The 27,614-nt window shown below is 50.3% G+C and overlaps 10 protein-coding genes across 10 annotated transcripts; 5 read left to right on the top strand and 5 right to left on the bottom strand.

The window, feature by feature from the left end:
- Positions 1–459: 459 nt before the first annotated feature.
- JCM6883_003816 (uncharacterized protein) lies at positions 460–1,041 on the top strand (the record flags this gene model as incomplete). The annotated part of the gene is made up of 1 exon (XM_076628787.1): positions 460–1,041. The coding sequence occupies one exon, from the start codon at positions 460–462 to the stop codon at positions 1,039–1,041; it is 582 nt and encodes a 193-aa protein (XP_076491523.1).
- A 471-nt stretch (positions 1,042–1,512) lies between these two features.
- NPT1 (nicotinate phosphoribosyltransferase) lies at positions 1,513–3,708 on the top strand (the record flags this gene model as incomplete). Its single annotated transcript, XM_076628786.1, has 11 exons — positions 1,513–1,705; positions 1,814–2,022; positions 2,179–2,254; positions 2,329–2,582; positions 2,656–2,712; positions 2,778–2,844; positions 2,919–3,044; positions 3,165–3,278; positions 3,345–3,430; positions 3,500–3,571; positions 3,640–3,708. 11 exons carry the CDS (start codon positions 1,513–1,515, stop codon positions 3,706–3,708), a joined length of 1,323 nt encoding a protein of 440 aa, XP_076491522.1.
- A 138-nt stretch (positions 3,709–3,846) lies between these two features.
- On the bottom strand, positions 3,847–5,157 carry JCM6883_003814 (enoyl-CoA hydratase/isomerase family protein; the record flags this gene model as incomplete). The annotated part of the gene is made up of 8 exons (XM_076628785.1): positions 3,847–4,002; positions 4,063–4,213; positions 4,278–4,405; positions 4,482–4,607; positions 4,682–4,735; positions 4,807–4,895; positions 4,992–5,031; positions 5,095–5,157. 8 exons carry the CDS (start codon positions 5,155–5,157, stop codon positions 3,847–3,849), a joined length of 807 nt encoding a protein of 268 aa, XP_076491521.1.
- Positions 5,158–5,382: 225 nt separating this feature from the next.
- Positions 5,383–7,970, bottom strand: JCM6883_003813 (SGNH/GDSL hydrolase family protein; the record flags this gene model as incomplete). The annotated part of the gene is made up of 5 exons (XM_076628784.1): positions 5,383–5,582; positions 5,651–5,805; positions 5,867–6,965; positions 7,035–7,732; positions 7,792–7,970. 5 exons carry the CDS (start codon positions 7,968–7,970, stop codon positions 5,383–5,385), a joined length of 2,331 nt encoding a protein of 776 aa, XP_076491520.1.
- Positions 7,971–8,196: 226 nt separating this feature from the next.
- On the bottom strand, positions 8,197–11,405 carry JCM6883_003812 (3'-5' exonuclease; the record flags this gene model as incomplete). Its single annotated transcript, XM_076628783.1, has 6 exons — positions 8,197–8,708; positions 8,781–9,005; positions 9,069–9,155; positions 9,218–9,342; positions 9,419–11,041; positions 11,125–11,405. 6 exons carry the CDS (start codon positions 11,403–11,405, stop codon positions 8,197–8,199), a joined length of 2,853 nt encoding a protein of 950 aa, XP_076491519.1.
- A 258-nt stretch (positions 11,406–11,663) lies between these two features.
- JCM6883_003811 (carnosine N-methyltransferase family protein) lies at positions 11,664–13,292 on the bottom strand (the record flags this gene model as incomplete). Its single annotated transcript, XM_076628782.1, has 7 exons — positions 11,664–11,759; positions 11,831–11,934; positions 12,007–12,120; positions 12,192–12,426; positions 12,502–12,690; positions 12,758–12,925; positions 13,041–13,292. The coding sequence occupies 7 exons, from the start codon at positions 13,290–13,292 to the stop codon at positions 11,664–11,666; spliced, it is 1,158 nt and encodes a 385-aa protein (XP_076491518.1).
- Positions 13,293–13,568: 276 nt separating this feature from the next.
- Positions 13,569–15,880, top strand: CIR2 (electron-transferring-flavoprotein dehydrogenase; the record flags this gene model as incomplete). The annotated part of the gene is made up of 6 exons (XM_076628781.1): positions 13,569–13,932; positions 14,018–14,703; positions 14,769–14,940; positions 15,024–15,336; positions 15,414–15,726; positions 15,812–15,880. 6 exons carry the CDS (start codon positions 13,569–13,571, stop codon positions 15,878–15,880), a joined length of 1,917 nt encoding a protein of 638 aa, XP_076491517.1.
- Positions 15,881–16,288: 408 nt separating this feature from the next.
- JCM6883_003809 (uncharacterized protein) lies at positions 16,289–19,455 on the top strand (the record flags this gene model as incomplete). Its single annotated transcript, XM_076628780.1, has 15 exons — positions 16,289–16,601; positions 16,681–17,426; positions 17,500–17,714; positions 17,786–17,790; positions 17,864–17,914; positions 17,984–18,011; positions 18,076–18,325; positions 18,398–18,479; positions 18,556–18,597; positions 18,670–18,720; positions 18,801–18,940; positions 19,000–19,085; positions 19,143–19,201; positions 19,277–19,319; positions 19,392–19,455. 15 exons carry the CDS (start codon positions 16,289–16,291, stop codon positions 19,453–19,455), a joined length of 2,175 nt encoding a protein of 724 aa, XP_076491516.1.
- A 517-nt stretch (positions 19,456–19,972) lies between these two features.
- JCM6883_003808 (uncharacterized protein) lies at positions 19,973–22,441 on the bottom strand (the record flags this gene model as incomplete). Its single annotated transcript, XM_076628779.1, has 13 exons — positions 19,973–20,173; positions 20,241–20,483; positions 20,551–20,598; positions 20,663–20,715; positions 20,780–20,854; positions 20,914–21,039; positions 21,106–21,204; positions 21,266–21,589; positions 21,647–21,801; positions 21,866–21,938; positions 21,999–22,093; positions 22,180–22,257; positions 22,341–22,441. 13 exons carry the CDS (start codon positions 22,439–22,441, stop codon positions 19,973–19,975), a joined length of 1,671 nt encoding a protein of 556 aa, XP_076491515.1.
- Positions 22,442–24,537: 2,096 nt separating this feature from the next.
- Positions 24,538–27,114, top strand: JCM6883_003807 (uncharacterized protein; the record flags this gene model as incomplete). The annotated part of the gene is made up of 3 exons (XM_076628778.1): positions 24,538–24,971; positions 25,641–25,718; positions 25,782–27,114. The coding sequence occupies 3 exons, from the start codon at positions 24,538–24,540 to the stop codon at positions 27,112–27,114; spliced, it is 1,845 nt and encodes a 614-aa protein (XP_076491514.1).
- Positions 27,115–27,614: the final 500 nt, after the last annotated feature.

The following is a 27,614-nucleotide window of genomic DNA, read 5'->3' as shown; positions in this document are numbered from 1 at the left end:
CCCTCAAAAGGTTGTATGTAGGAACCAGGAGGAACTGTTCGCGATCTCGGATGCGGGTGTTGTCGACAAGGTCCAAAGCTTGACGTATGGAAACCCTCTCGGATGCCCAACTTTTCCGGGCTCGATGAACCGTTTCGCCAACCTGACTCGATTGAGAGCTGTTCGCGGAGACCTTGACTTGGGGATCCTCGGACGACTTCAACGTAGGTCCTTTCCTGGTTTTGGAGCCAAAGAAGCCAATGAATTGAAGTTGATGCCCTCGGCCTGCTTGCAGATCTCGCGAGACTCGCATTCGAGGACTGTGAGCTGAGCGGGTGGACCCACCTCGTTCTTCCTCAACTTGTCGAGCTCTCATTGGACATGGTCGACATCGACACTTCCGATGGTTCCTCGGAAGGATCCTCCAGCTTCCTTTCGACATCGCATCTCCCGTCCCTGCGAATCTTGGCGATTCGCCAGATGCAGATAGGTGCCCGTCAATACGTCCCAATCGAACATTCTCTCGCTCTTCAGCTCGATTGCATCGTCGCGGACCAAGTTTATCCCGTCAGCCGTCAAGTCGCAAACGTTGATCGTCCGATCCTCGACGACTCTCTCGCTTATCCCGTTCCTTTCCTTCTCGATCTTGGTTTTCATGAATCGACCAGTTGGTGGGGCACGCCTTCTTCATCTCTTGACCCGACCCTCTCGTACGCTCACGTCCAAATTCGTGTCGATGTCGAAGGCGGAAGGACGACTCCTCGTCGCTCTCACGTCAAAATGGCTCTAGAGCTCGTCGAAGATCTCCTCGCCCACTCTACCGCGTTGAAGGAGCTCTACCTTGACTTTGACGGTCGGCCAGGGAGGATAGGCTACGACCTCCACGGAAAATCGGAAGAGGCAGAGGAGATCAGGAAAATAGAGGATCAGGCCGGCAAGAAGAATGTAGAGATTATCTGGGAGAGTCGCCAAGACGATTGGTGCAGGAGTTTAGGCTCGAAGGAGTTCTGGAGAAGGTGCAAGAAGAAGCGAGAGCAGAAGGAGGGAGTAGAGGCTAGGTGAAGAAGAAATTCCATAGTTTTCGCACAATTCCCCATTTCTACCTCTCTTCATGTATTTCATCCAATGTCACCCTCCGTACTTTATTACCTCACGCTTTGCTTGCCGCTGCATACGTAGCCTCATTAGTGATTAAAGCGAGATGTCATTCCGTGCCGAATGAATTAATGATCTTTTGCGAAACGGACGACTTCAGCTCATTCTCTCAGACTTCGCTTCCCGACTCGATCCAGCTACTCAGCACTCGTCGACAAGCATCAGCTCGAGCAAGCTAGGACAAGCTCGCCGCCGCTCATTCCAAGCAGTTTCAATCTCGGTCAACTAATCTTCTCTTCACTGCCTATCAAGCACTCGAGAACCGACGACAAGCCCCCAACAGCTCAAGAGCTCGACTATCGACCACCTCCTCCCACTGCAACGCCGGCTTTCTCGTTCTTCCTACTTTCCCTGCTCTCTCGTTCAACAATCACCAAAATGAGTTACGCCTCCCCTCCCGCGTCGCGAGGTTACATCGAATCGATCCTCGATACCGACTTGTACAAACTCACGATGCAACGTGCCGTGCTTGAAACGTTTCCCGAGGTGGAAGTGAAGTATCGATTCACGAATCGCGGACAACAAAGCTTTACGAAGAAGGTGCATGAGGCTGTACTGAAGGCTGTAGAGAGTGAGTACCGTCCTCTATCATCCACGCAGCGCTAGAATCAAAGGCGGAACCGAGCAAGCTCGAAAACTAACCATTTTCGTTTTCTTCGCCTCTTTCGTTCTCGTACAGATCTCTCAACCCTCAGTCTAACTCGAGCAGAACGTGGATGGTTAGAGAAACGGTGCCCCTATTTCCCCTCTTCTTACCTCGACTACCTAGAAAAGTTCAGGTTCAATCCGAAAGAACAAGTCGAAATCAAATGGGTGCCTACTGCCACGGATGGCGGCGAAGAGGTCGGTAACTTTGAGATTGAGATTACTGGACTATGGTGTGAGACTGTGAGTGGGTCCGGGACTATCAGAGTTGCTTGAGACAGGAAAACTGATGGTACCGCTCTTTCCGTGCTCAATTGAAGATTCTCTGCGAGGTGACCTTTTCTCCCATGAACTGAGTCAACGAAGCTCGTCGCTGACAACGCTATCCAACCCGTGTAGGTTCCGCTAATGTCGATCATTTCCGAAGCCTACTTCACCGAACAAGATCAAAATTGGGATTATGTTGGTCAATTCGGTGCGCCTTTCTCTCTCAACAGTCAGTCAGATGATAGACTCATCGACTCAGCTCTTGAGCGCGATTGACCACAGAGAATGCCCGTGTGAAAGGGAAAAAACTCTTTACTTCCGGTTGTATCGTTTCCGAATTCGGTTCTCGTCGTCGACGCACCCAACTCGCACACGATATCATCATTCGAGGTCTCATCTCCGCCGACAAAGAGTTTGGAAGTGGAGCAGGAACAGTAGGAGGAGGGAAATTGGCGGGAACTTCAAACGTACATTTCGCTCAGAAATACGATTTGAACCCGGTTGGAACGATCGCACATGAATGGATCATGGGAATCGTACGTCTCTTCAATTCGATACCAGTCTCGACGTGGCACTGTCATCGACTGACTCGTTTGTTGACACGTACAGGCTGCGTTCGAAGGATACGATCATTGCAACGGACGAGCTATGGACGCTTGGGAAAGGGTAAATCACCATCACCCCGGCTGTCATCTCGCCCTGGGTTCCGCGCTGATCCTTGAATGTCGTAGATCTACCCCGACGGATCGCTAAGCATCGCTCTCACCGATACTTTCACCACCAAACCTTTCTTCGAAGGTGCGTCCTATGTCTTCAGCTTCTACTCCTACACGAGAAACTGTATGAATAGAGCTTTCGATTCGGCACCACAGATTTCGTCGGCGACCCTGAACGAGCGAAGAGATGGAAAGGACTTCGACAAGATTCGGGAGACCCTTTACAGTTCTTACAGGCGGCGAAAGAAGTTTTTGTCAAAATTGGAGCGGATCCGAAGAAGAGTGCGTTCTCGTTATTTATCTCACGAACGAGGGAGCATCAGTTGACTCGTTCTTATATATTCTTCTCGCCCTCTCTCTCTCTCTCCCGATATCCTCTCACTTCGGAGTGATATCAAATAGAGGTTATCGTATTCTCTGACGCACTAGATGTCGAGAAATGCAAAGAACTCAATAAAGCCTCAGACGAAGCTGGAGTTGGTTGTTCATTCGGAGTCGGAACTCATTTCACAAACGGTGAGCATCTTTCCTTTCTTTCATTCCCTTAATCAGTTCTGCCTCTGACGGTTGGTACTCCGATAGACTTCAAACGCGTCGAGGGAGGACCTGTGAAACAAGATACACCAGGAGAAGGAGCAGTTCGAAGTGAAGGAGAAGCGTCGAAAGCTGTAAGCACGGTCTTGGCCAGATTTCCTCACCGGCGAGGTTGTACTAATCGGGCAAGATGGTGTCGACAGCTCAACATGGTGATCAAGTTGTACAAGATCGATAACGAGTACTGCGTCAAGATTTCGGATGAATTGACAAAAGTACCTTGCGACGTTCTCCCTGTTCCGACGACTAGCTCACCTGACTAACGCTCTTTGTGTTCGCACAGAATACCGGTAACCCTGAAGCAGTGAAGAAGATCAAAGAGCAATTCGGGCTAGAAACCTCTTCCTCCTAATCCCTTGCAAAAAAGAACCGATACCCCTAGAGCTTAAAAATCACTTTGCAATACACCATCTCCCTCACGAAAACAAAATAAATCACAGCACAAAATAAGGTATCAAGATAAAGAAGAGAAGAGAGGAGAAATCTCCTCTTAGAGTTTGTGACGAATGGTTTTCGCGGCAAGTTTCGCGAACACGGCTTGAGGTTTCCCCGTTGCGAATCGTTCGGCTCCTTCGAACACTTCTCGAATGTTTGCGAGGTCGGAATTGGAGTATGTGGCTTTAATGAGTTGTTTCGAAATCAAAACCTGGAGGCGAGAAAGAGATCAGCTGGCGAGGCGAGAAGAGTGTGGAGAGGAAAAGCTTACTGCTTCGAGATCTTTGCCGGCGAATTGTTCCTCGAGGTATTTGATGACAGTCTCACCAAACTTCCCGTCCGTTTGATTCGGGAAAACTTTGTTGACGAATCCGCATTGCTCCAACTCTCGCGACGACAACTTCTTTCCCATCAATAGAGCCCTGTTCAGGACCCAGTAGATCAATTCAAGTCTACAGCTGCAACTGATCAGTGAGAGAGCCGAACTCATTCGCTTTTGCAAGCCCCATTCGTCGAGGAAACGTTTCAGATGCTCCTCCTTCGCACACGAGTGAAATCGCGCTGAAAGGGGTCAACAAGTACGCGCTCTCGACGCAGTAGATCAAGTCAACATGCTGGAGATCGTAACCATCCATTCGGAGTCAGCTGAGCTCACGGCGGAGGAAGAAAGGGGAAGAAGAACAAGCTCACACCGAGAAGTCCAGCGGAAAGACCGATCGCTGGCCCATTCAACGCAGCGACGAGGACCTTCGAGTGTTGATAGAACGCACGACCGAGGTCCATGTTGCCTTCCGTTAGACGCTTGAGGGAATTGATCTGAACGGAGAAGAAAACGGAAGTTTAGCTCAAATCCCTTCTCTCGCGGAAGAGGTAGAGAGGAGGAGGCTTACTCGGGCTTCAGGATCATCGAAAGAAGCTCTAGCGGCTTTAACATCTGCTCCAGCCTAAAGTCCCCAGAATCGAGTGAGCCAAACGGAAAACTCAGAAAAGCAAAATCGAACGGGAGACGACTTACCGAAAAGAAATCTCCATTCCCAGTCAATACCGTAATCTTCACTTCCTCCATCTTATCGACTTGTTGCAACAGAGCTGACAACCTCTTGTCTACAGTCGAGGGAAAGCGGGATTGTTCAGTGAAGATTCAACAAGTCGACGGACGGGGGAAGCTCTCGGACTCGAGGGAGAGGAAGGAGAACTGACAGAGGATAGTATCCATCGCATTCTTCTTCGCTGGTGTGTTCTATCGGAGCGAGGAGGAGTGAGCTGAGGAGACGGGAGAGAGAGGAAGAGGGGAGAAACGTACAAAAGTGATGACAGCGAAGGGAGCTCTGATTTCGAGTAGCATGGTATCCGTAGAGGCAGTCATCGTGTATCTTGTAAGGTAAGCGAGAGAGTGAGAGGTAGAGAGAGAAAGGTGGAGAGAGACAAGAAACTTTCGTTCGGCTCCGCTCTTCGCTCTCAACCGGAAGACACGTCAACCAAGTTCATTTGATAGTAGTAGAGACAAGTGGTGGGTTGCAAGCAATTCAGTTTATAGGGTATATATAAGAGATATCTAAAGAAAAACAAACTATCTACACGCTCGAGAGGCTCAAGTTGAAATGATTCCAATCAATCGAAAACTAGTTTTCCGATTCGGATGACTAGATTCCTTCTCGCCCAAGACCTCAAACGTGATTCGATGCAGACCTGCTGCGATACCCGTAAAGATCTCGGTTGGAACTCCGATTGACCATCCGAGGTCCCAGTATCCCGTTAGAGTGACGGCTTTCGAACGATCTTCGTCCAAATCTAACGACGAAAGGTGATTTCCATCAGCAATAGAGAGAGGAACGAGGAGAGGGAGAGAGTGGACATACAGACGGAAACGTCCCCGAGATCGTAGAATCGAGAACGGAGCCAGTCGGCGAGAATAGTTCCGCCTTTCCCAACTTCGATTTCGAAAGTTACGCTTGAACCGGGTTTAGAAGCGACGAGGTACTGTTTATCTCGTGCCCAGCCGAATTTCTCCCATCTACTGACAACTTTATAAGCTCGAGAGTCATCAAGAGAGAGGGAGAGACTGAGCTTCTCACCCGTTATTCCGAATCGGTTCGACAGTCTCCTTCGAGTTCCCAACTTGAAGACATCTCGGTTCCGGTAGTTCCCACTCCTCCTCAAGACCCTCTTTCGCAGGATAAGGAGTGAACAGACTTCTCCTCGGTAACGAAACCGGAACTTCTTCTGATCTCCTCCCGATATCCACCTCGGGTTCGACTTCCCTCCTCGCGACATTTGATCCTTGTGAACGTAGTCGAGTATTCGCAGTTGAGAGGATTTCAGATTGTGTTGAACAGAGTTGTCGTTCGAGGTAAGCGATCAAAACGTCGGCCATTAATTCGTGTCCTCTTTCGTTCGGATGATGTTGATCAGGTAAGAACAAATCCTTCATCTTCAGATCCCCCTTCGTTGCTCCTCCTCCTCCAGTGAAGAGTGATTGTTTAACCGAAAGAACCGGAACGTCGTAGAATTGAGCTGGAGGTAAATGTAAATATTCCGCATTCTTCTCAAACCCCGTAGTCGTAGCCAACAACAAACTAGCCGCTTCCAATACGATCACGGCAGGTTTCGAAGGTAGTGCTTTGAGTTGTCGAAGATGTTTTTCGAAATCTCTGATCGCGATTTCGTCGTGAGGATAAACGTCGTTGACTCCATATTCGAGAATGATTAAATCGGGTCCTTGCGAGCCTAATTCGAAGTTCTTCCCACGAAGAGCCATCTCGGAAGAGTAACAATAGGCGAAGAAGGACGATCCAGTGGCGGATTTCGAACCGTTGATGAGTCGAGTCGAAGGTCGTTGTCGAGAAGTCGAGGAGGACGGTTTCTTCTTCGTCTTCTTTCGAGATTTCTTCTTCTTCTTCGAAGAGTCACGCTTTCCCTTCCCTACCGCTCGTTTCAGGTTCCGTCTCCCTTCGACCTCGACGATCCCCTCGGACGATCGTTTCACTTTCCTTCGATTTTCTCTGTGTTGATCGAGTCGAGTAGGACCTCCTATAGGTTCTTTCGTGACGAGTCCCGAAGGCACCTCGGGTACCAACTCCCGATCCCCTTCCATCGGTAAAGTTTGTTGAAACCATCTCAAGACTCGAGCGTGCCAACAAGTCGTTTTTTGATCGACTCCTCGACAATTCGATACTGCCCGTTTCATACCCCACATCAGGTACATTCCGGCTGAAACTGGATGAAAGGATGAAGGAGACGAACCTGATCCACCGAGAATGAGAATACGAAATGATTCCTCATCTTGAAATTTCCCTAAATTCTCGCCTCCTTCCTCTCGTTCCCGCTTGACTCCATACAAACTACTCTTAACCGCTCGCTTCAACACTCTTCTAACATCCCTCCCCGTTCCTTCAAACATGACTCCCCTTTCGAGCACGTCGGACGAGAGTGAAGGAGTCGAGATAGTTTTGACGCCTTGATCGGAGATTGTCGATTGGGGTTGATACTTCGTGCAGACTGGAGGGGAGAGCGAATCTTCGAGTAGAGAAGATGTAGTTGAACAAGGATCGCAAGAATAAGGGAGGAACGGGATCGCAGTCGGTTGAGAAGAAGGGGGATTCGTCGAAGGTAAAACTCGTTTCCATTCCTCCCCCACCTCCTTTGTCTCCTCCTCCTCCTCTTCTCCCTCTTCCTCCTCTTCCTCTTCTATTGTTGTTGTTGTATGTTCCTGGTGGTGGTGTTGTGAGAGCGCTTGTTCAGGTTCGTCCGGGTAATGATGATCGAAATCGAAATTTGGATGAATCAAACCTTCTACGAACGAATGATTCTTCCTCCCATTTGTCGGGTTCGTTCTCGAAGTCTCAGAGGGAGTACTGGACCAGTAGAGGAATAGGCAGATGATTGAACAGGTCGAAATGAGGACGATTAGACCAATTCGGTTCCTCCTCAATCTCCTCAGCCTACTCCCTCCTTACGCGTCAGCCCGTGCCAAAGTGCAGAGCGAGGAGTGTAGACTTACAGTGAATTCGTAGTAGTAGCTACTCCAGGTGAACCTCCACGTCGAGGGGAACGAGGTGAGAGCGGTGAACCAGGTGGAGTTGGATGATGAGAAGAGTGATGATCTAGGTAGGTGGAAGAAGGGGAAGTCCCTCGAGGTCGATGGGAACGTCGTTCTTTACTGTTTGATCGCAGAGCCATTCATAGTAGAGGGGAGCCGAAGAGTAGAGAGAAAAGGAGGTGCGTTCGTTCTTCGTTCGCGTTCGCCAAGAGTTCGCAAAAAATCTCAAGTCTGACTCTCTTCGCAATGAGGTTTCTCAGGTGACTTTTGACAAGCTGCTTCTAATGTTGGCAAATTGCGAGGACAACAACAACAATTCAATCCATGTCAAAGAAATTTAATATACAGACCGGGTCACTCGGATTTTCATTCTCGATTACTCGCAATCTTCTCCCTCAATTTGTTCACAGTCCCTTCATGTTCCTCCCTCATTCTCCCCGTCCACAGTCCCCCAATCCCCTCAACCGCCTCCACCAACCTCTCCTCATCCCACTCGATCGTCGTTTCTTCTCGAGTCGACGAATACAATCCGAGCAAGTTCCAGAGTACCGAAGTTTGTTTAATCGAATTCGTTTGAGACATTCGGGTAGCTATTTCGGGGAGTGACAATTTGGAGGATTGGAACAGAGTGTAGGATTCGAGTTTACGAGGAGGGAGGGAATCGAGGATAGATTTTGGGGAATCTGTGATTGAGGTCGAGGAGGGAAAAACGACGGGTCGGGGGTATGAGCGTGTAGGAGCGGCGGAAGAGGGAGAGAGAGGAGTTAAGCGGGGTGTAGTGAACTCGTAGAGATCGAGAGGTGATCCAGTGGAAGATTCAATGAGGGATTGTAGAGCTCGGAGAACTTGTAACGAAGAGTAGACATCGTTTGCACCATCTGTCGACACCAATTGATCTCAACACTGGTCCTCATTGACGCAGAGCTTAGAACGAGTGAAAAGGAACTGACAAATCTTCTGTTCCTCCGTCAAATCACCACTCCAAACCCCACATCTCACTTTCCTCTCCTTCGGTAAATACGTATCCAAGTACATCCCAACGAGATCTTGTAGACCGATCAAGGGACCCGTTCGACCGATGTGACGTGAAGGATCGTAACGTTTCGTGAGGTCGTTGAGCTCGAGAAGTCCTCGGGGTTGATGGTTGAAATCTCGAGTGAGTTTTCGAGCGTCACCTACAGAGCGTTTGGAGGAGTCAGCTATAGCGAGAGAGGAAGAGGATTGAGCGAGCGACGAACCGGCGATTTGAACTCCAAGTTTAATCTTCTTGGGATCCTCAATGAACTCTTTCAACGATCTCGGGAAACCTACCGTACGTTGATCATCTTGACACATCAGTCATCCCACGTTCACATGAGTAGACAGGTAAACCAAGAGATCGACGTACTTTTCATCTTCGCTACTTGAACGAGCAAGATCGTTTCCTGATCGCAAATCTGTACCAATGCAGTTCTCCCTTGTCCTCTACTCTTGACTTCATAAGCGTTCCACTCTAGATCGAACCCTGTTGGTCTGTGAATCACCTTTCCTATTATCAGCTAATCCGCTTTCGAAAACACGAGCTGCTGAAACGGAACGAGAAACTCACCCAGAAAGTGTCTTCAAAGTCTCCTCGACGACCCTCTCATCCGTTGTAAATACTACCCTAGGTCCCTTCCTCTTCTTCCCATTGACGGAGGAAGTGGACCAAGTAGTGTAATCGAATTGAATCGGCCATTTTTGTTGCAACTGGTATTGTTTCAAAGCGGATTTGTAGCGATCTTCAGAGTTACGACCTTTGAAGGACTCGCGTTGAGGTTCGCGGGGTCGAGAATGGGATAGAGAGGTGGAAGTGGAGGGTTTGGTGGGTTGCGGTTTCCGAAGAGGTTGGGACGTCGTTCGATTCAAATGCGAGGTCGATACTGAAAGAGGAGCAGAAGAAGGTTGTTGTTGTTGCATAGAAGCAGGTCGGACGAAGTAACCAGGTCTCGGAGCGGTTGCTGATGACGATGAAGCTGGAGGGGGTTTGTTCTCTTTCTCTTCACGTTCTCGTGCTTTCCCTTTTCCTTTCAGATCCTCCTTCCTCCCTGTCCCTGTCGCCATCGTCTTTGTCGTCTTTGAGCTCTTCTGCGTAAACTCGATGATTTCCACGGAATCTTCTCCTCCGTCTTCCTCGGCGGAGAGCTCGATCGATTCGACGACGGAATCCCAATCTGCTCTCGAGTTCTTCAATTCCTTCAAGTTCCCGTTCTTAGGTTGTGATGTCGATGTTGAATGAAATCGGATCTGAGGGTAGATCGAGGTTGATGTCGACGCTGAGAGGCGAGGTGGAGAAGAAGAAGAAAGAACGATAGTCGACGGAGACGACGGTTTCCGATTTTTACTCGAGGAAGCGAAATGCGGTATTGGGGACCAATGATGAGGAGAAGCTGCTGGAGGAGTCGAAGAGAGGGTGAATACGTCTGGTTGTGCTGGCAGAACGGGGGGAGGAGAAGGAGGAACAGTTGCGACGGTTCGAGGAGTTTTACGGACGATGATTCGGGGCGAAGAGATTCGGTTCTGACTTGAGTGAAGTAGGTTAGGAGTGGTGCTGGATACGATAACGAGAGAACTCGAGGCGGAATGAAACGATTCCTCCTCGTCTTGTTCTTCGAAATCCGACATTTCTAAATCCTGACTAAAATCGATCCCAGCTAACAAATCCTCGACTTCTGGTTGACTGAGCTGGACCTTCCGTGTAGACCGAGGTTGAGGAGGTGTAGAGGTGGAAGGTAAAGGAGCGGGAAGAGGAAGCGAGGTGGATTCGAAATCGGATGAATCTTCAAAATCGTCGAAATTGACACCTTGGACTAGTTGATCGAGTTCCGCTTGCGACGGAGCTTCCACTAATTGTCGTTTGATTGTTGGCGAGTCTGTTTGGACTGCGACATCCACCTTCTTGCCCTCCTGAATATCCCTGATCCCTCTCGTTTTCCTTTCTCCCGCTCCTGTCACTCCTTGAAGCGCCCGAGTCTCTGTACCGACTTTTGCATAACTCCTATCATGATCAAACACAGCCGTAGATCCTCCTGACAAATCCCCTTGCCCAGCGGTCGAAGCGAAAGAAGGAGGTTCCCAACGATTCGAAAGATTCCAGGACGTTTCCCCTGATACTTCGAACGAAGAATTCGGGGAAGTCGTGCTGAGGGTTGCTCGAGAGGTGGTTGCGATTGGTGAGGAGAGTCTACTGCGCCTAAGGAGGGGAGAGAGGGAGAAGTTGAATGAATCAACATATGGGAAATAGCGCGCAAGACAGTATCGGAAGAAGGAGCTCACCTTGACACGTTCAGACGTGGACTAGGACTCTTCCTCATCAATGTCTGAACGCGGGCCTTGTCCTCTTGAGCGAACTTGATCGGTTGACCTGGTTTCCATTCCCCTGCTCCTCCCGCTCTTCCTTCTCCCTCCTTGTCGTTGAATCGTATAGGATCTCCCGGAGTCCAACTCTTTATCGCGGCACAGCCGGGAACGTGTCGAGGTGGCGTAGTAGTCGCCTTGAGGGAATGATGAGGTCGATGAGGAGGACGAGAGACTGCTAATCGTCGACAAGACTGCATAGTCTGTTCCTCTTCCCTTTCGAGTGTCGTTGAGTGAGCCAGTGCGGGCAGAGAAGAGAAAGAAGGGTTTGACGTGTTGAGGTTCGGAAAAGAGAGGACCGCGCGTTCGCGAGTTGATTTGGAGGGCGAAAGGTCAACTTTGGTTTTCTCGCTCTGAAGTGCTTCTTGACAGTCTTGCTACGATTACACTCTCATATCTGACCGCTCGCTCGACAGGTAACCGCGAAAGACGGAAATAAGTAGTCAATATTCTATTTCTCATGGTTTCTTCGCAACCCAAAACGCCGCCGTGTACTCATGTCTAAGTAAGCTCTTCGGGTTCGTCGTGTAACTAGTCTGTAGTTCTCTCTCCTCCTGTACACTCTCTCGTTGCGGTCAGCAACGCGACACTCATTTCTGCTGAACAGGAGAGAGAAAGAACGTACGAGGAATTCGAACCCGATTCTACGAGCCAAAGCCTTGACGTCCTCTAGGGGTAGTTCTATTGATCGAGAATGAGGGTCGTTCTCGAAGTGCCATAGTGTCGGTCCTGTTCAATTCTTTCCTCCTTCAGTTACTGAGAAGAAAAAGGGGGAGAGAGAAGAGGAAGAGGGAGACGAACCACAATTGATCCAAACTCCACCAGGTTTCAGTAACCCATAGATGGTCTCTAGGTAATGAGGTATAGATCTTGCGGTATCGATAAAGAAACAAGTCACGCATGCGTCCCAATCACCTGTACGTCGTCGCGTCTTTCAGTTTCCTCTTTTCCCCCTGAGTGGACTGAAAACAGCGAGTCCGACGTACCTGTTCCGTTTCCGTAGAGTTCGAGAAAGTCCCCTGCGGCGAATGAGAAATCCCCTCCTCCCTCTGTGCCGTCCTCTGATGATGGGACGATTTCGTTCGGATCAACATCGGGGATCCAACAAGGACTCAGAAGATCCTCCTTATTCCTGATATTCGAGAACGAATGTAAATAAGGATAAATCGCATGTTCATTGACCCTTGTCGTCGAGTTCAGGATGAACGAAGAAGCGATCAACTGCATTGACCCTCAAACGGGATCAGCTTGTCTGACGAAGAGAAGGGATCGATGAAGGAGGGAGAGAAGCCGAACCATGTGGAGAGAGAACTCGTTCGCTTGACAGCTGTAACCGAGTCGAACGATCTCCCATGCTAATCTCCCTAATCCAGCTCCCGGTACCAAAACCTTTTTCTCATATTTCTCTTTCCTCGTTAAACCTTCGAATGCTCGGTCCAGCGCTTGGAGGATCGGTGTGTATGTTGAATCCCGTTCTTTCTTCCCCTGGACGGATCAGTACTTCGCATCAGTTCCTTTCCAAGGGGGAGAGATGCGAGAGAGCCAAACGAACGGTTTCACTCCAGTCCCTCGCGCATTGTCTCAACGTACTCCTCAGTCGCTCATGATCCGCTTCTGTAGGAGCTCTGGCGCTGAGACTTGCGTCGGGTGGTGGTGGGAAGGGGTTCGAGTCGATCAAGAGTTGAACGAATTGAGCATTTTCTGAAAGTTTCTCATCTACCTACACTCCTCCAACGCGCAATTAAGCAAGGGTGCAGAGTGACGAGCATTCGACGAGTCAGCTCGGAACCCCAGCTCGGGGTCCAGAGAGAAAGGGAGAGAGAGGAGAAACGTACCTCGTTCAATAACTCCTTGAAATCGGGTAACAATTCCCTATGTCTCAACGGTAGGGCGTAATAATCTGCTCGGCGTCTTTGATTCGCGGATAAGGACGATTGTCGGTATTGATCGAACGTTGCCACGACCGTAGCTTGATGAGCTCCTTCGGATTGAGATGATTGAGAGTCGTCCGTTTCCATTGACATTTCTGTCGAGTCGCCGTGAGAGTGCGAGTGAGAGGGATCGGCGTGAGAGTGAGAGTGCGACATCTACGTAGCTGGATGAGGAGGAAGGGAGGGAGAGAGAGGTGTAGTTGAGTGATGACAAGGGCGGAAGGGAGAGTGAGTCAAGCGCGGACCTGTCGGCTCGTTTAGGCTACCTTTTGACCTTCGAGCGGGACAGACTCTAGGGTGCTGGCGATAGTCGAGTCGAGTATGAAGGTGAATGGAATAGCCGAACAACGATTGGCCCAAAACGATGAGAGCGGCCAATTCGGCAGAAATTCATTTCTCTTTCCATCCTACATCTCGACGACCCCTCATACGATGCTGAGAACAACCCAGGTCCTTAGCAGTAGGACCTCAACCTTGCATCGAGTCCCTCGAATCGCGAGTTCGATCTCCATCCTCCCCACTTCTTCACGCTCTTCATCTCCCCTCCTTCAACCTCGCCGACCTACTCCCTTCTCTGTCTCGCGTTCCTTCTCTCTCTCGACGGCTCTTCGACAAGAAGAACCTCTCAATCAAGAGTTCAACCTGAACGATGTCGAACGAGTAACGGACGAAGTTGATGTCTGTATCGTTGGTGCGGGACCGGCGGGTCTGTCGGCGGCAATCAGGTTGATGAAGAAAGCTCAGGAGGAAGAGAAAGAGATTAGGGTAGTCGTTTTGGAGAAGGGAGCTGAAGTTGGTTAGTTCCCTCTCTCTCCTCTCTCTCTCTGTCTCTACAGTGGATGCTGACGAACGACGACGACGACGACGACGACGATCTATAGGAGCTCATGTCCTCTCTGGAGCTGTGATCGAAACGAAAGCCCTCGACGAGCTGATTCCGGACTGGAAAGAACTCGGAGCGCCTTTGAACCAACCCGCCCTATCCGATTCTATGCGTTGGTTAACTCCTACCGGTTCCTTCCCGATGCCTCACCCACCTCAAATGTCGAACAAAGGGAACTACATCATCTCTCTATCGAAGTTGACACGATGGTTAGCCGAACAAGCCGAAGAATTGGGTGTTGAAATTTATCCAGGATTCGCGGCGGCTAAACTCCTCTACACCGAAGATGGAACTGGGATTCGAGGGGTACAAACGAACGAGATTGGGTTGGATAAGGAGTTTAAACCGAAGGAGAGTTTCGAACCGGGAATGGAATTTCATTCGAAATTGACGATATTGGCGGAAGGTTGTCATGGATCTTTATCGAAACAACTCATCAAGAAGTTTAACCTACGAGAAGGGAAAGATCCTCAAACTTATGGATTGGGAGTTAAAGAAGTTTGGAAGGTCAAAAAAGAGAAACATTCTCCCGGAAAAGTTCAACATACTCTCGGATGGCCTCTGGATAATTCAACGTATGGTGGTACTTGGTTGTATCATATGGAGGATGAAATGGTATCGCTTGGGATCGTCGTTGGATTGGATTACAAGAATCCGTACATTTCTCCTTATAAGGAGTTACAAGTTCGTTCCTTTGACTCTCTCTCTCTTAGGGGATTGTCTGACTGACATTGACCTTCACTCGATAGCGTCTCAAACATCACCCTCTCTTCGCGGATCTACTCGAAGGAGGAGAATGTATCGCATATGGAGCTCGAGCACTCAACGAAGGAGGATGGCAATCGATTCCGAAACTCACCTTCCCCGGAGGAGGTATCATTGGTGATTCAGCTGGATTCCTCAACGTACCTAAAATCAAAGGTTAGTCTCACCTTTCTCGATCGTTCAAATCGATTTCCTACCATTCTGGAATTGACTCGTTTCTCTCTCTCGAAATCGGGTAGGTACTCACACCTCTATGAAGTCCGGTATGCTCGCCGCCGACGCCGCCTTCAACTCCCTCAAATCCCTTCCAGAAGACTACGATCCCTCCTCTGCTTCTCCCGTCGACATGTCTGAATACGAAACTCTCTTCGAGAACTCGTGGATCGCCGACGAATTGAAAGAAGTGAGGAATTTACGACCTTCGTTCCATTCGAAATTGGGAAACTTTGGAGGGATTTTGTATTCGGGATTGGATTCGATGGTTTTGAAAGGAAAAGTTCCTTGGACGTTTCATCACCCGGAGGAAGATTTCGAGGCTACGAAACCTGCTAGGTTCGTCTCCTTCTCTCCCTCGCTCTTTCTCTAGACTGTGTGAGAGGAGAAGAACTGACTTGAGCATTATGAAATAGTCAATTCAAACCGATCGATTATCCCGCCCCTGACGGTATCCTCTCCTTCGATATCCTCACCTCCGTCTCTCGAACCGGTACGAACCACGCCGAAGATCAACCCGTCCATCTCCACCTCGAAAAATCCGATCGTTCCTCTCACGTCAAAACAAACGTTGAAGAATATGCTGGTCTTCTCGGACGAGTCTGTCCCGCTGCCGTTTATGAATACGTAGATGTCGAGGAAGGATCGGGACAGGAGGAGGACGCGAGTGGGAAGAAATTGGTGATTAATAGTCAGAATTGTATTCATTGTAAAACTTGTAGTATAAAGGTTCGTTCACCTCTCCCTTTTCTTCTCTTCTCTTCTCCTCTCTCGAGGAAGGATTCGCTGATACGACTGTGTTGGATGGAACTAGGTACCCACTCAGGATATCACTTGGATCGTACCGGAAGGTGGAGGAGGACCTAAATACTCTGTTACCTAAAATCCCGTCCCTTCCATCTGATCTTGCCTTTCCTTGTTTGTGTTGTTCTCCACATCGCTTTTCTCCCTTTCTTTTGTCTATTGCACTATCGTTCCTCGAATGACTTTGTCGGATTTTTGAGACGAAGAGGGATGTCCGCGGTCCGAGATCTTAGCTCGCTCAGACCTCGAGACCTCGCTCCGAAATTGCGCTACTTTCCTCTTCTTCCTTTCTCTACTCACGACGTTTGCGCTCGGACAGACTCGCTTACGCATCTAGGCATCTCCACGACTCTCACTCTCGGTAAGTCAGCTCTCTCATTCATTCTCGCTTGTTCGCTCGCTCGCTTCGCGATTCAGCTGACATCTCCCCTTCTCGCTCTCTGCTCCCTTCTCTCCACAAACAGCACTGTTATAGATTCATTCGCTCATGTCTCCTACTCAATGCGACTCAGCCGAATCGAACCCGACTCAATCAAGCCCTCTCTCTTCTCCTCCTCCTTTGAGTTTCGCTCGCCCTCGATTCGATTCGACTCCGCGTTCTTCTTCCCCTCTCGCTTCGAATGAACCGACTACGACACTCGATCTCTCGCGGGAGGAGGACAGTACTCCTTGTCAAAGTCGTCGTTTGAGCTCTGCAAGTTTGGAAGCGAATCGTTCGGTTCTCGGTGAGACGACGGTGGGCAAGCGAGGTGGAGGTCAGAACGAAGGGGTCAATGAGGGATTGAGTGACACTGCGATAGGTGAGCCTGACATTCGAGTTCAGAACCTCGTTCGAAGTTTGCACGAAGCTCATTTTCCGTTTTCCCTCGTTCATCGCAGGTATTCAATCCGGGCTGATCGGAGGAGGATTCGGACCCTACCCATCTCCTTCTTCCGTCCTTTTCCCCACGACCTCGACGACCGTTTCGAACCCTCTCGTCGAACGTCGAGCTTTTCATTCTCACGGTTCAGATTCCGCAATCGATCTCTTTTCTCCTACTTCTTCATACCCTCATGATGCTTCGACGACGACGAATTTCTACCACGATCAATCCGAACCTTCGACTCCTACTCCTACTCCCAGTCAAGCGAAAGCGAAAGCGTTCCCAATCCCTCCTCTCTACCTCAGCGATCACAAATTCCTCTCCTCCTCCTCGTCCTCCTTCGACTCCTTCGATGACTCCCCTCCCTCCTCGTCCCTCCACTCATGGAGGAAGAAAACTCCCTTTGAATACCTCAACGCATTCTTCCTCTTCCTGGTCGTCTCCTCCCTCCTCGTTCTCCTCCTCATCTACCCCGTCCTTCGTTACGGGATCCTCGGGACCTGGTCGAACCCTCATCATGGATCGACGCAATTACCGACGGGATGGAACGTAGGAGGAATCAATGCGAGTGGTCAGGTCCCGAAAGTTTTCGTTCCGGGTTTGATTGATGTTGATACGCCGGAGGAAGCATGGACGAGAAGAGGGTTCGGTGAGGGTGGAGATGGGGATGGGGAGGAGTATAGGTTGGTGTTTAGTGATGAGTTCGAGAGAGAGGGAAGAACGTTCTGGAAAGGAGACGATCCTTTTTGGGAAGCAGTTGACGTGAGTTCCCTCTCTCTCCTCTCCCCTTCCCTTCCCTTCTCTCGCTGACGCCGAAGAGGGTATTGAGGTGTAGTTACATTACTGGCAAACTCAAGATTACGAATGGTACGACCCCGACTCTATCACTACTCGTGATGGGAAACTCGAAATCCTTCTCTCGCAAGAACCTATTCACGGATTGAATTTCCGAAGTGGAATGTTACAGAGTTGGAACAAGTTTTGTTTCACGGGAGGGTTGATCGAGGTGGCGATGTCGAGTCCGGGGGATTCGAAAACGATGGGGTTTTGGTCAGTTTTCTTTCGCGCGAAAGTCTCTGTTCTTTCGTGACGAGGGAATTGATTCTTTTTTGAATGAGTAGGCCGGGTATTTGCGCATTCCCATCACTGAGACTCTCGAGAGATTGGTGGACTGACGAGGAACCGTCTCGTCGCGATAGGTATTTGGACTTTGGGAAACTTGGGTCGAGCGGGATTTGGAGCGACTAATGGTGCGTAGGAGTCATCATTACACTCGAATCGACACTGGCTCCGAGTGTCACTGATCTCGTCACCCACAGACGGCGTCTGGCCTTACAGTTATACCTCGTGAGCTCCTCTCTCCCATTTGTCTCCCTTCTCCAGTCCAAGCTCAATTCTCCCTTTTGCGTAGCTGCGACGTCGGCACACTCCCTAACCAAACCTTCTCGAACCACACTCCCTCCGCCGCACTCCATTCCGGTCTCCGTGATTACGGCGGTCAATTGAGCTACCTTCGAGGTCAACGATTCTCTGCCTGTACCTGTCCAGGCGAGGATCATCCAGGACCGAATGTCTCGGTGGGGAGAGGAGCTCCCGAGATTGATTTGACGGAACAACAGGTTGATTGGAGGGGGACCGGGTCGACTTCACAATCAATTCAGGTTCGTGGCGTGCTTCTTTCAGCTCTTTTCGTTAGTGATAAGGAGGGCTAATCGATGACGTTGAACGAACAGTTCGCTCCGATGGATGCCGGATATCGTTGGTTGAATACAACCCCTCATACGACAATCTTTGATTCGAATCGAACTTTTCAGAGTGAGTACAGTAGCTTCTCCCTCTTCGTTCGTGATTGACTCGCGCTAACCGCCGCCCGACCCTTTCTTTTCTGTAGACACGTTCCAAGGAGCTACCTTCCAGGAATCGGCGAGTGTCAGTGAGTTCTCGAATCGTCGTTTTGCGTCCGTCCTTTTTGAGCTTGAGCCTGACGAGACTGTTCGCTCTCTAGTCACTCTCACCGACACGACCTCGTACGACGGGAAAGGTTACACTCGCTATGGTTCGTCTCCCGTATTCATTTCTCTCCCCTTTCGCTTTCTCGGATGATTGACGTCGCACTCGATTTCCTCTCTCGAATAGGTTTCGAATACGAGCCCGGACCCGACGGTCGTATTACTTGGTTTGTGAACGATACCGCGAGTTGGAGGATTCTCGCTTCTGCGATGGGTCCAAACGAAGAGACTCAAATTGGTCAAAGACTCATCTCGACTGAACCGATGGTGACTTCCTTCTGCTCGTCATTCTCTTCCGTATACTGATGACGGCGTACGGTTCACAGTCAATCAATATCAATCTCGCGATTTCGAAAGCTTTTCAGACTCCGAATTGGGCAGATTTGACGTTTCCTGGAACTCTACGAATCGAGTACGTCTCTCCCGCTCCTTCTCCCTCAGTCATCTCGAGCTGACGTGTAGTCTTCAGCTACATTCGCGTGTATCAAAAAGGTGAACCAAAGATAGGTTGCGATCCAGCTGATCATCGTGAGCATTTTCTCTCTATCCAGTTTCCCTTTCTCCTTTCAAGGCTGTGAAGCTGAAGTGAGCATTTGTCCACAGCTACTTCCGACTACATCAATCGACACTTAGACATCTATACCAAGTCAGTCCCTACCCCCTGCCCGCCTTCTTTGCTCGACGCTCTGACTGACTCATTCTCCGTTTGCGAAACTAGCCCAAATCTCACTACTTTCCCCGGTTCATTCCCTCGTAATCGAATCTCCGACGAAGGTTGTTAGCATGCATCATCATCAAATGTACAGCGCATGACGTTCCCGGATTAGCTTAAGCATTACCCATTCTTCTCGATCTTGTTGGCACTTCTCCTCGCATCGATATTCTCGTTTTCCCTGTCAATTAGAAGAACTTTTCGGCATCCAGGTCACAGACCGAGAGAGTTGCGACGATGTATCAGCATTGTCAACGAAAGCGAGAGCACCAGCTCGAGGAAGAGAGGAAGGGTCTTCGGGTAGAAACGAGGGTTGGTTAGATCGCAGAGGAGCAATGAGAGAGAGGGTAGAATGAGGGGAGAGGAACAGATAGAGAAATGGTATAATAACGTTGTACGGTAAAGGAGGAAATGCGAGGAGAGATACTGTAGCGAGCGTGATCCAAAAGAAGAGGAGAGAGAGTAAAAACTGAAAAGAACTGGATAATCTCCATCCATCCGTAAATATAATACAATCCAAATGAAGAAGCGAATCTATAAGTAACTAAGCAAGCAAACACAAACACGAGAGAGCGAGAGGGAGAGGTTTAAGCATGTTGTTGAGGAAGTTCTCCCATGTTGTAAGTCTCTTTCGAAAGATCGTGTTCTTGTTCCGAACTCTTGTCGTAATCGGTTCCTACTGATTGGTCTACATCGTCGGCCGTGACGGCTTCGGCGACGAGAGAGGCGTAATGAGGGAAGGCGAGGTTGAGCAAGTAGTAGAAGAGAACGGCGGGGAAGTAAGAGGTCTGTTTCGAGAGAAAGAGCGACAAGTCAGTTCGAGCTCGTTCCGACTGAGGGAGGAGAGAAACTCACGATGAGACCAGGAGCGTAGACCCAAACTGCGTTTCCAACGTCGATATCAGGGTTCATCGCGTTGATCCAACCGGGCAACAAGATCGAAACGAAGACGACGACGGTCGCCAACGCACGCCAGTTGAGTCCGGAGTTGTAGCGGTAGATACCCTGAGGATCGTAGAGTTCGGGAACGTGGTACGCTCGTTGTTTGACGAAGAAGTAATCGCAGGTGAGGAGGGCAGCGAGAGGTCCGAGAACGATCTATTTCAGCGAAGACGATGAGTCAGCAATCATGGAACGGGCTGAAGGATCGCGAGAGTTGACGTACAGAGTAACCACCGCAGAAGGTGAGGAAAGACGACGAAGAAGCGAGAATCTGTGAGCGTTGGAGGGAAAGGATTCAGCGTTGAAGCTCCAAGCTGAAGCGCCTCGAGGCTCACCTTCCAGGGAGCTACAGCCCATCCACCAAGGAAAGCAGTCATGACTTGTCCACCTGTAGGAAACAAGAACGAGTCAGGACAAGGGTCGTTCAGAGCGGGAAAAAGAAGGGGACGGACGAGTGAGATTGATGTATTGAGGGCAAAGAGTGACCAAATCGTTGGCGGCGGCGATCGAGTTGGCAGTGATGTTGGCTGTAGTCACGAAAAAGTCAGCACAGCGTTTCGTAGAGTAGGAGAAAAGGGGAACGAACCAGTCGAAGTGGCGAGCATCCAAGCGAGAGCGGCGAAAGCACGAGCGGCACGGTTGTCCCACTTATTCATAATCTCCATAGGAGTCCAGAGAGCGTCACCTCCGTAAACAACGACCGAGGCGGAAGCTGTCAAAAGCGACAGAACAAGTTCAGTACTTGCGCGAAGGAAAACGCAAGAGAACGAAGACGAACCGCAGATGATACCGCAAACAGCGATGAAGACGGCGGTCGCGGGAATAGCGATAGCTTGAACGAGTTGAGAGTTGGGCCTCTTGGAGTAACGAGCGAAATCTAGCAGAACAAAATTGTCAGTTTTCGTCGAGAAAAAGTTGAGAGAAAAGCGACGACTAACCAGGAGAATTGAGAGCGAGGGTAGACCAGTTACCCATGACGGCAGCGAGACCCGAAAGCCATGCGAGCGAGAAGGCAGAGCCAGAAACGGTCGAAGGGGCGGCGACGAGAGGACCAGATCCTCCAGCGTCTTTCGCGATCGAAACGGTCATGGCGATGGCGGTGGCGGGGACGACGAAGACTTTGAGGATGAATGCGTAACGAAGGTGGTTCGAGTTGATGAAGAAGAAGGGGAGTTGGATCAACCAGAACAAGAAGTAGGAAACCATGTCGACGGTAGTGATGCCAGCCGATTCAGGGATGGTGTTTGCAACGTCGAGGTAGCCTACGAAGAAGAATCAGTACTCGATATAGTCGGCACGGGAAGGAGGAATGAACTGACTAGGCCAGATAGCGGAGAGGAAAGAGGTCATTGCGAGACCTCCGTTGTAGGTTTCAACTCCGAACCAAATCAAGGCGAGGAACAGACGCGATACGACGGCGAAGAACGAGAAGTAGTATCCCATTGAAGCACGGATAGCGATCGGGAAAGGAACCCTGAGTGACAGAGAACAGTTGTGAGCTTCTTCCTTTCTCTTTCGTAGCAGAGAGCTGGGCTGACCTCATGTAAGAACCGACGGCTCCGTTGGCGACGATAGGGATCGATACGAGAACATTCCCGAGAACGATGATACCTGCGAGGAACGAGTGAGTGAGCGACAGACCCTTGCGAAGAAAGACGCTGCGAGACGAACCGATAGCGTTCGGGACGCTCAAACCGAGGGGAATTAGGGAAGAACCGAGGGCGAAGAAAGCCGGATCGAGGGAAGCAGCAACCCAGAATGAACACCTGCAGTAGGAGAATCGTGGATGAGACGATCAGTGAGAATGTGCGGAGAAGACTAGAAGAAAGGGAAAATCGAGAGAGGGACTGACCAGGTGAAGATTCCCCAAGTTCTACGTTCTGGTGGTGTAGGATCCAAGTCTGCATTCGTATAGATGTCTTCAGGAGCACTGCAAATGGGAGGAAGAGTGTGAGGGTGATTGAATGAGTTTCATCTACTTTCCTCGATCTTCTCGTCACTTTCTCGACTTACAGGGTTGAAGCTTGACGAGGTAACTTCAATTGGAACCCAGGCTTGTATCCCGTACTGATAGACTCGTCGTCGTTGCCACTCGAGCGGTTGAAGATTCCCATTGTTCAGTGATGGAAAAAAGTTGAAACGGTTCTTCTTCTAGCTTCCGAGGGTGGAGTATGGACGAGAGGGCGTGTCGCAGCGAGGGAGAGAGAGAGAGGAAGGAGGAAGGAGAGTCGCAAGGTGAGGCGAACGAGGAAGAGAGAGAGACCGATTGAGAGGATGTGCGAGTTGAAGGGTCGTACGCGAGGAGCGACGGAGGAAGTTCCTCTTCACACTTTGAGGTCCTCGTGCGTGCGAAATTCAAGTCTCCCTTTCTTATGCAGAAGAACGCTAAAAACATCGCAACTGAGAAGGTCGGAGGAACCGGTCCTCTCTCGTTTTTCGCACTCTTCGCACTCGTCTCAAGAGCTCAGTTGGGTAGAGCTGGCGTCGCTCTCATCGTCGTCGCTGTGAGCGAGCCCTCAGGTCGAGACGACAGCTCGATTGATCATGACGATTTCGGAAACTCAATTTCGACGCCTTTTGTTCTCCCAAGCTGAGTTTTACCCTCCCGATTCCTGTTGCGTTCCTGTACGAGCTTCCAAACGACGACGACGAATCGACAGCGATGATGCTGGAAACAGCGATTCATTCCCCTTTCATTAAGCGAGAAATTGAAGGTTTTAATGACTGAAAACTTGACGCCGGATAACCATCGTGAGGTGCGATGGGACAGAGACACGCTCCTCCTCCATGAGCTTCACCCAACAGCGCTCCTCGATCTTGCCGACGCTCGAAGCGAGAGTGCTTTTCCGCCGTTTCCCCTTTGCGAGAAGTTCTCTCCCAAACTCCCTTTGCTCACTCGCTACCTCTAGCACGCCTCGAGCGTCCGGTCAACCGGTACGGGATCGATAATTGGAAGGGAACGAGCACGACTCGTCGGCAGTAGGCTGAGTCCTCGACCGATGTCAGCGTCAAGACGTGGACAGAGCTCACAACTCGACCCTTTCGAATCGTTTCGCCGGTCTCTGATTCAGGGTTGCCCTCGTTCGACTTCACGGCGGCAGAGTACATTCCTCCAAGTACAAGTTCAGTAGATCTTGTGTGATCCTCGGAAGTGAAGCCGCTAAAGTAAACCATTTCTCAAGGTCACTGACCCCGCCGCGAGAAGAACGAGAAGTTTCACGCCAATTTTTTTTACTTCTCTCTTCTCCGTGATCATCGCCAACTTAGCGCGAGATCGGAGTGCACGTTCCGGAAGCCGGCGCAACAAACAAGTCGTCGTAAGGAGACAACTGAGATGGACTCATTGGGGATTTCACGAGAGGCGGTCTCGTTGTATTAAGTATGTATCATCTCAAATCATCTGCTCCTGCCAGCGGTCCAAATCGAGCTTCCGTCCATGCAGGCGATGAGGGAGAGGTCGTATTTACCGAATGGAAATCCTCCGCGGGCTCTGTTCTCTACCAACAATCAACCCTCTCACATCGAAGCTCGCGAATCATTCACTGCCACAGTACAATGAGCCACCTCGTCTCGTTGACCAATAGCTATCGATCTGTCGCCGGAGAATGCGTAGTTTGTGGGAAACAATCGACAACGAGATGTTCAGTTTGTGCCCAGGCAGGACTTCACTGGATGTACTTTTGTTCGGTTGATCATCAGAAACTCGTGAGTCTCGATCATCGACGTCCACCCCATCGATGGTGCTCGAACATACGTACCAATTTCTTGCCCTCACTTCGATGAGATCCATTCGTTTGGCTGACCCTTCTCCCAGCGGCTTGCCCACTACAGATCTGGAAAGTGCACAAGCGAGTCTGCGGGAAAGTTGCGTTCGAGTGGCCAGTTTTCGACGAGAAAGAGGTTCAATCTCTTTGGGAATCGCGCGACAAGCCCTTTGAGCTCTTCGGAGGAAAGCCTTTCATGGACGTATTGCTCGAGAAGGTCACCTACACCGGTGGGGGGTCCTCTGAAAGAATTGTGCTTGCTGAACGGGTTCACAGTCGCGAAACCGGGAGCGACTGTTCTTGGTCAGTCAAAGCTTTCTCTCACTTGAACCGTTCGACAGACCTCACGGTGCTCATACCCTCCATTCTTACGGCAGAATCTCATTCGCGATGGGCTTCCACTTTCGCTCGAAAACAAGAATCACCACATCAGATTTCTTCGATCCATGGGGTTTCAACTCGTCCGTTACTCCAAAGAGATTGTCGAACACCGAGTCGAGCTCTCGCTCACCGAAGCGAGCAACCTCTTCATCGCCGACCCGTACGGATTCATGGCCTACGTTCTCGAAGGCGAAGATTTACTCCGACGAGATTCAACGAGATCAGCTGAATTCGCATCGTCGAACGCGTGGTTCTCAATCTGGCAACATCGTTTCCTCATTCAGATTGCAGTCCTAGGCGCTCTCGCCTCTCAATACGGAGTTCCACTTCCCTTGACAACTGATACCATCGTTCCCATCAAATATCCCGTTTGCGCCTGTGACTGCCTACCGAGCCCGGATTCCAACCAGCCCAACCGTCAGGTCCTCGAAAGAATCTCTGATAGGGTTGCGATGTACGTTGGACTCAAAACGTCGTTCATTCCGAAACGAGACGACCCGTGAATTTGCCCTGTTGTTGCTCCTTCCTTCGTGTTGTCCCCCGTAGTTGAATCGCTCTCAGAGTTATACTCTCTTCCACTCGTAATCGTTCCAGAACTCTGTGTCTTTCAGGCTCCCGTCCCTTGAATCGGGGGCCGAAGTAGGATATTTCGAATTCTTCGACTGAGATCTATATCGCTTCCGATGGAGCTGATCGAGTCGTCCGGCCGTTCGAACCTGCCTTTCTCTTCGCATAAGGATCTGTGAGAGGAAAGAAGCGACAGGAGGGAAAGTGCGTTTGAACGTTTGTCGGTACATGCCGCGGAGATCGGGGGACGGTTCGTCGAGGTAAACAGCTCAGGACTCTTATTGGTCGTTACATGTGTCGATCGGTTTCTGAGGAGTCGAGTCGAGAGTGAGAGCGAGAAAGAGATGAAAGAAAGGATCGATCAACTTTTGCTCTCCTACCGTTCACTCCGCCATCAGGTCAGCACCCGAAGCACAGCAGGACGTACAACAACCTGGTGAACGACTCAGACGTGCAAGAAAGACCCTCTCTCTCGACCTCCCCGCCTCAAAATCGAGTTCATCTCTGAACGACTCTCTCGCCTCTCAGCTCCTATCAGGTAGGCTCATTCTGCTCCAAAGGCTATCGGAACACCTGAAACTGACTATGTGAGTGCGCTCAGACGGATCCTCTCGCCTCTTCCTTCTTTCCTTTCACTCGAGATCTCGGAATCACTCTGCAACCGCCTAGCTCCCTCTACGTGAGTTCGTTCTGCTACTTAGGCTACTGAAATACTCGGAGCTTACCTTTCGGGTACATGCAGACCGTCACTCTCATTTCTTCCTTCCGCTGGAATCCCTTCCTTCCCCAATCGCCCCTCTTCCTCCCTCTTCCCAGCTCTTTTCATTTCGAGTACATCTCCGGACTCCCCGGCTTACGGCATACTACTCCTCTCCCTTCCTCCTCCTTCGATTATCGATCATGTCGATACCTACTCTCCCAAACGAGATTATCGGCGAAATCGTTCTGAAACCGAGCAAGATGTGGAGGAGAACATCTCGAATGGCAAATCAGTTTCTCTAGTATGTCGACACTTCGCCCCAATCGGTCAAGCTCTCCGCTGGTGGCTTGTGGTTGTCGACTCGTCGTCAATTTCATCCCTTGCTCGACATTTCGCAAAATTCCCCCATCTCGCCAAACTCGTTCGACTCTTGTTCCGAAGAACTCCGCTCGAGGAGACCGAAGAGACTGTGGAGGAGGAGGATACGGCATTTCGAGGCGAATCTCTCGACGACCTGCTGCAAGTCTTGAACGCGACTACTTCACTTTCCTGTCTGGAGCTCGATGCCGTCAACGACCTAAGTTCAACATCATTCCTTTCCAGAATTATCCGGACGACCGGCGCTTTGCCTTTGCTTAGCGAATTCGTACTCAATATCTATGGACCAATCGTGTGGACTCACGAGGTTGCTAGGGCTTTCAAAGGTGGATTCCCCGTCGTCAACAGGCTGACCTTAGATCTCGACATTCAGTCGACTCCCGAGGATGGTCTCGGTGCGGTCGCTCTCTCGACTCCTCGCAAAAAAATCGAAACCTATGAAGCAATGATTGAAGGGAACGTTTGCGCCGCTCTCGCTCTTGGAACTCATCTCTTTCAACAACTCGATCCGTCAGCTCTTAGTCGATGCGTTCTCGGAGGCCACCTCGTTCGCGAGATCAATTACGAATTCCTTTCGACCTGCCCCTCTCTCACAAGTCTACAGCTCGAATTCACCACCTTGGACGATGCGAAGTCTTTCTCCAGTCTCATCAAGCACCTTCAAAGGTTCCAGTCGCTGGAAACTCTCAACTTCCACTCTCTCGTCTTGCCGTTAGAATCAAGCACGATTGTCGACGCGAATGTTACCCTCGCACGGGTTCTCGCCGCCTTTCCAACCACTTTGAGGACCTTTACCGCACATCTCAGCTTCAATGATTACGAATCGATTCCTCAACGCCAGCCCCCGGAATCGCCACACTCGAAACCCGTACGGTTGGTCGCCCTCAGACCCGTTGACAGAGGGTACGACCCTCTGATCGTGTGGAAAGACGAGGGGGAAGAGGGAGGTGGAAGAAAGTGGTATCGTAGTGAGATTTGCGGGTCAACAGAGCTTTGAGGTCAGCACGAGGTGAGCGATGAGTATCCGTCTCGCCTCCCCTGTTCACTCGAGACTCATTCTTTGCTTTAACAGAGCGAGAATTGAAGACGGAACTGGTCAATGCGGGAGAGGCTCAGGCACGGAGCAGGGAGCAGAGAAGGAAGCAGGAAGAAGAGAGGAGGAGCTCGCAAGAAGTGAAGTCAAGGTCGACGAATTCGAAATCTGTTACTGTTTGTTTATTGCTGAACCCTCTCCCTATTACTGTCTGTCATTGCGAATGTGACCTTTCTACTGACTCTCTGTTGCCGGGAAATGCGTCCAGCTGAGCTGCAGCTTGAACGCTTCTTCTCCCTTCTTCTTTCCCTTCTCGGCCTTTGCTCGTTCTCTTCGCAAGACATGCTCGCACTGTCTCCTTGCAAAAGCACGGCGAAGAGAGGCATTGATTCGAACAAAGGACAAACCAAACCAAACAGACTACAGCTCGCGGCTCAAGCTGGATTTCCTTCTCCCTTTTCCCT

This window comes from Sporobolomyces salmoneus (genome assembly GCF_050403485.1).
Source record: "Sporobolomyces salmoneus JCM6883 DNA, S_salmoneus_JCM6883_v1_ctg2, whole genome shotgun sequence".
In the NCBI taxonomy this organism is placed as follows: domain Eukaryota; kingdom Fungi; phylum Basidiomycota; class Microbotryomycetes; order Sporidiobolales; family Sporidiobolaceae; genus Sporobolomyces; species Sporobolomyces salmoneus.
This window is presented reverse-complemented; position numbering and strand designations above follow the sequence as displayed.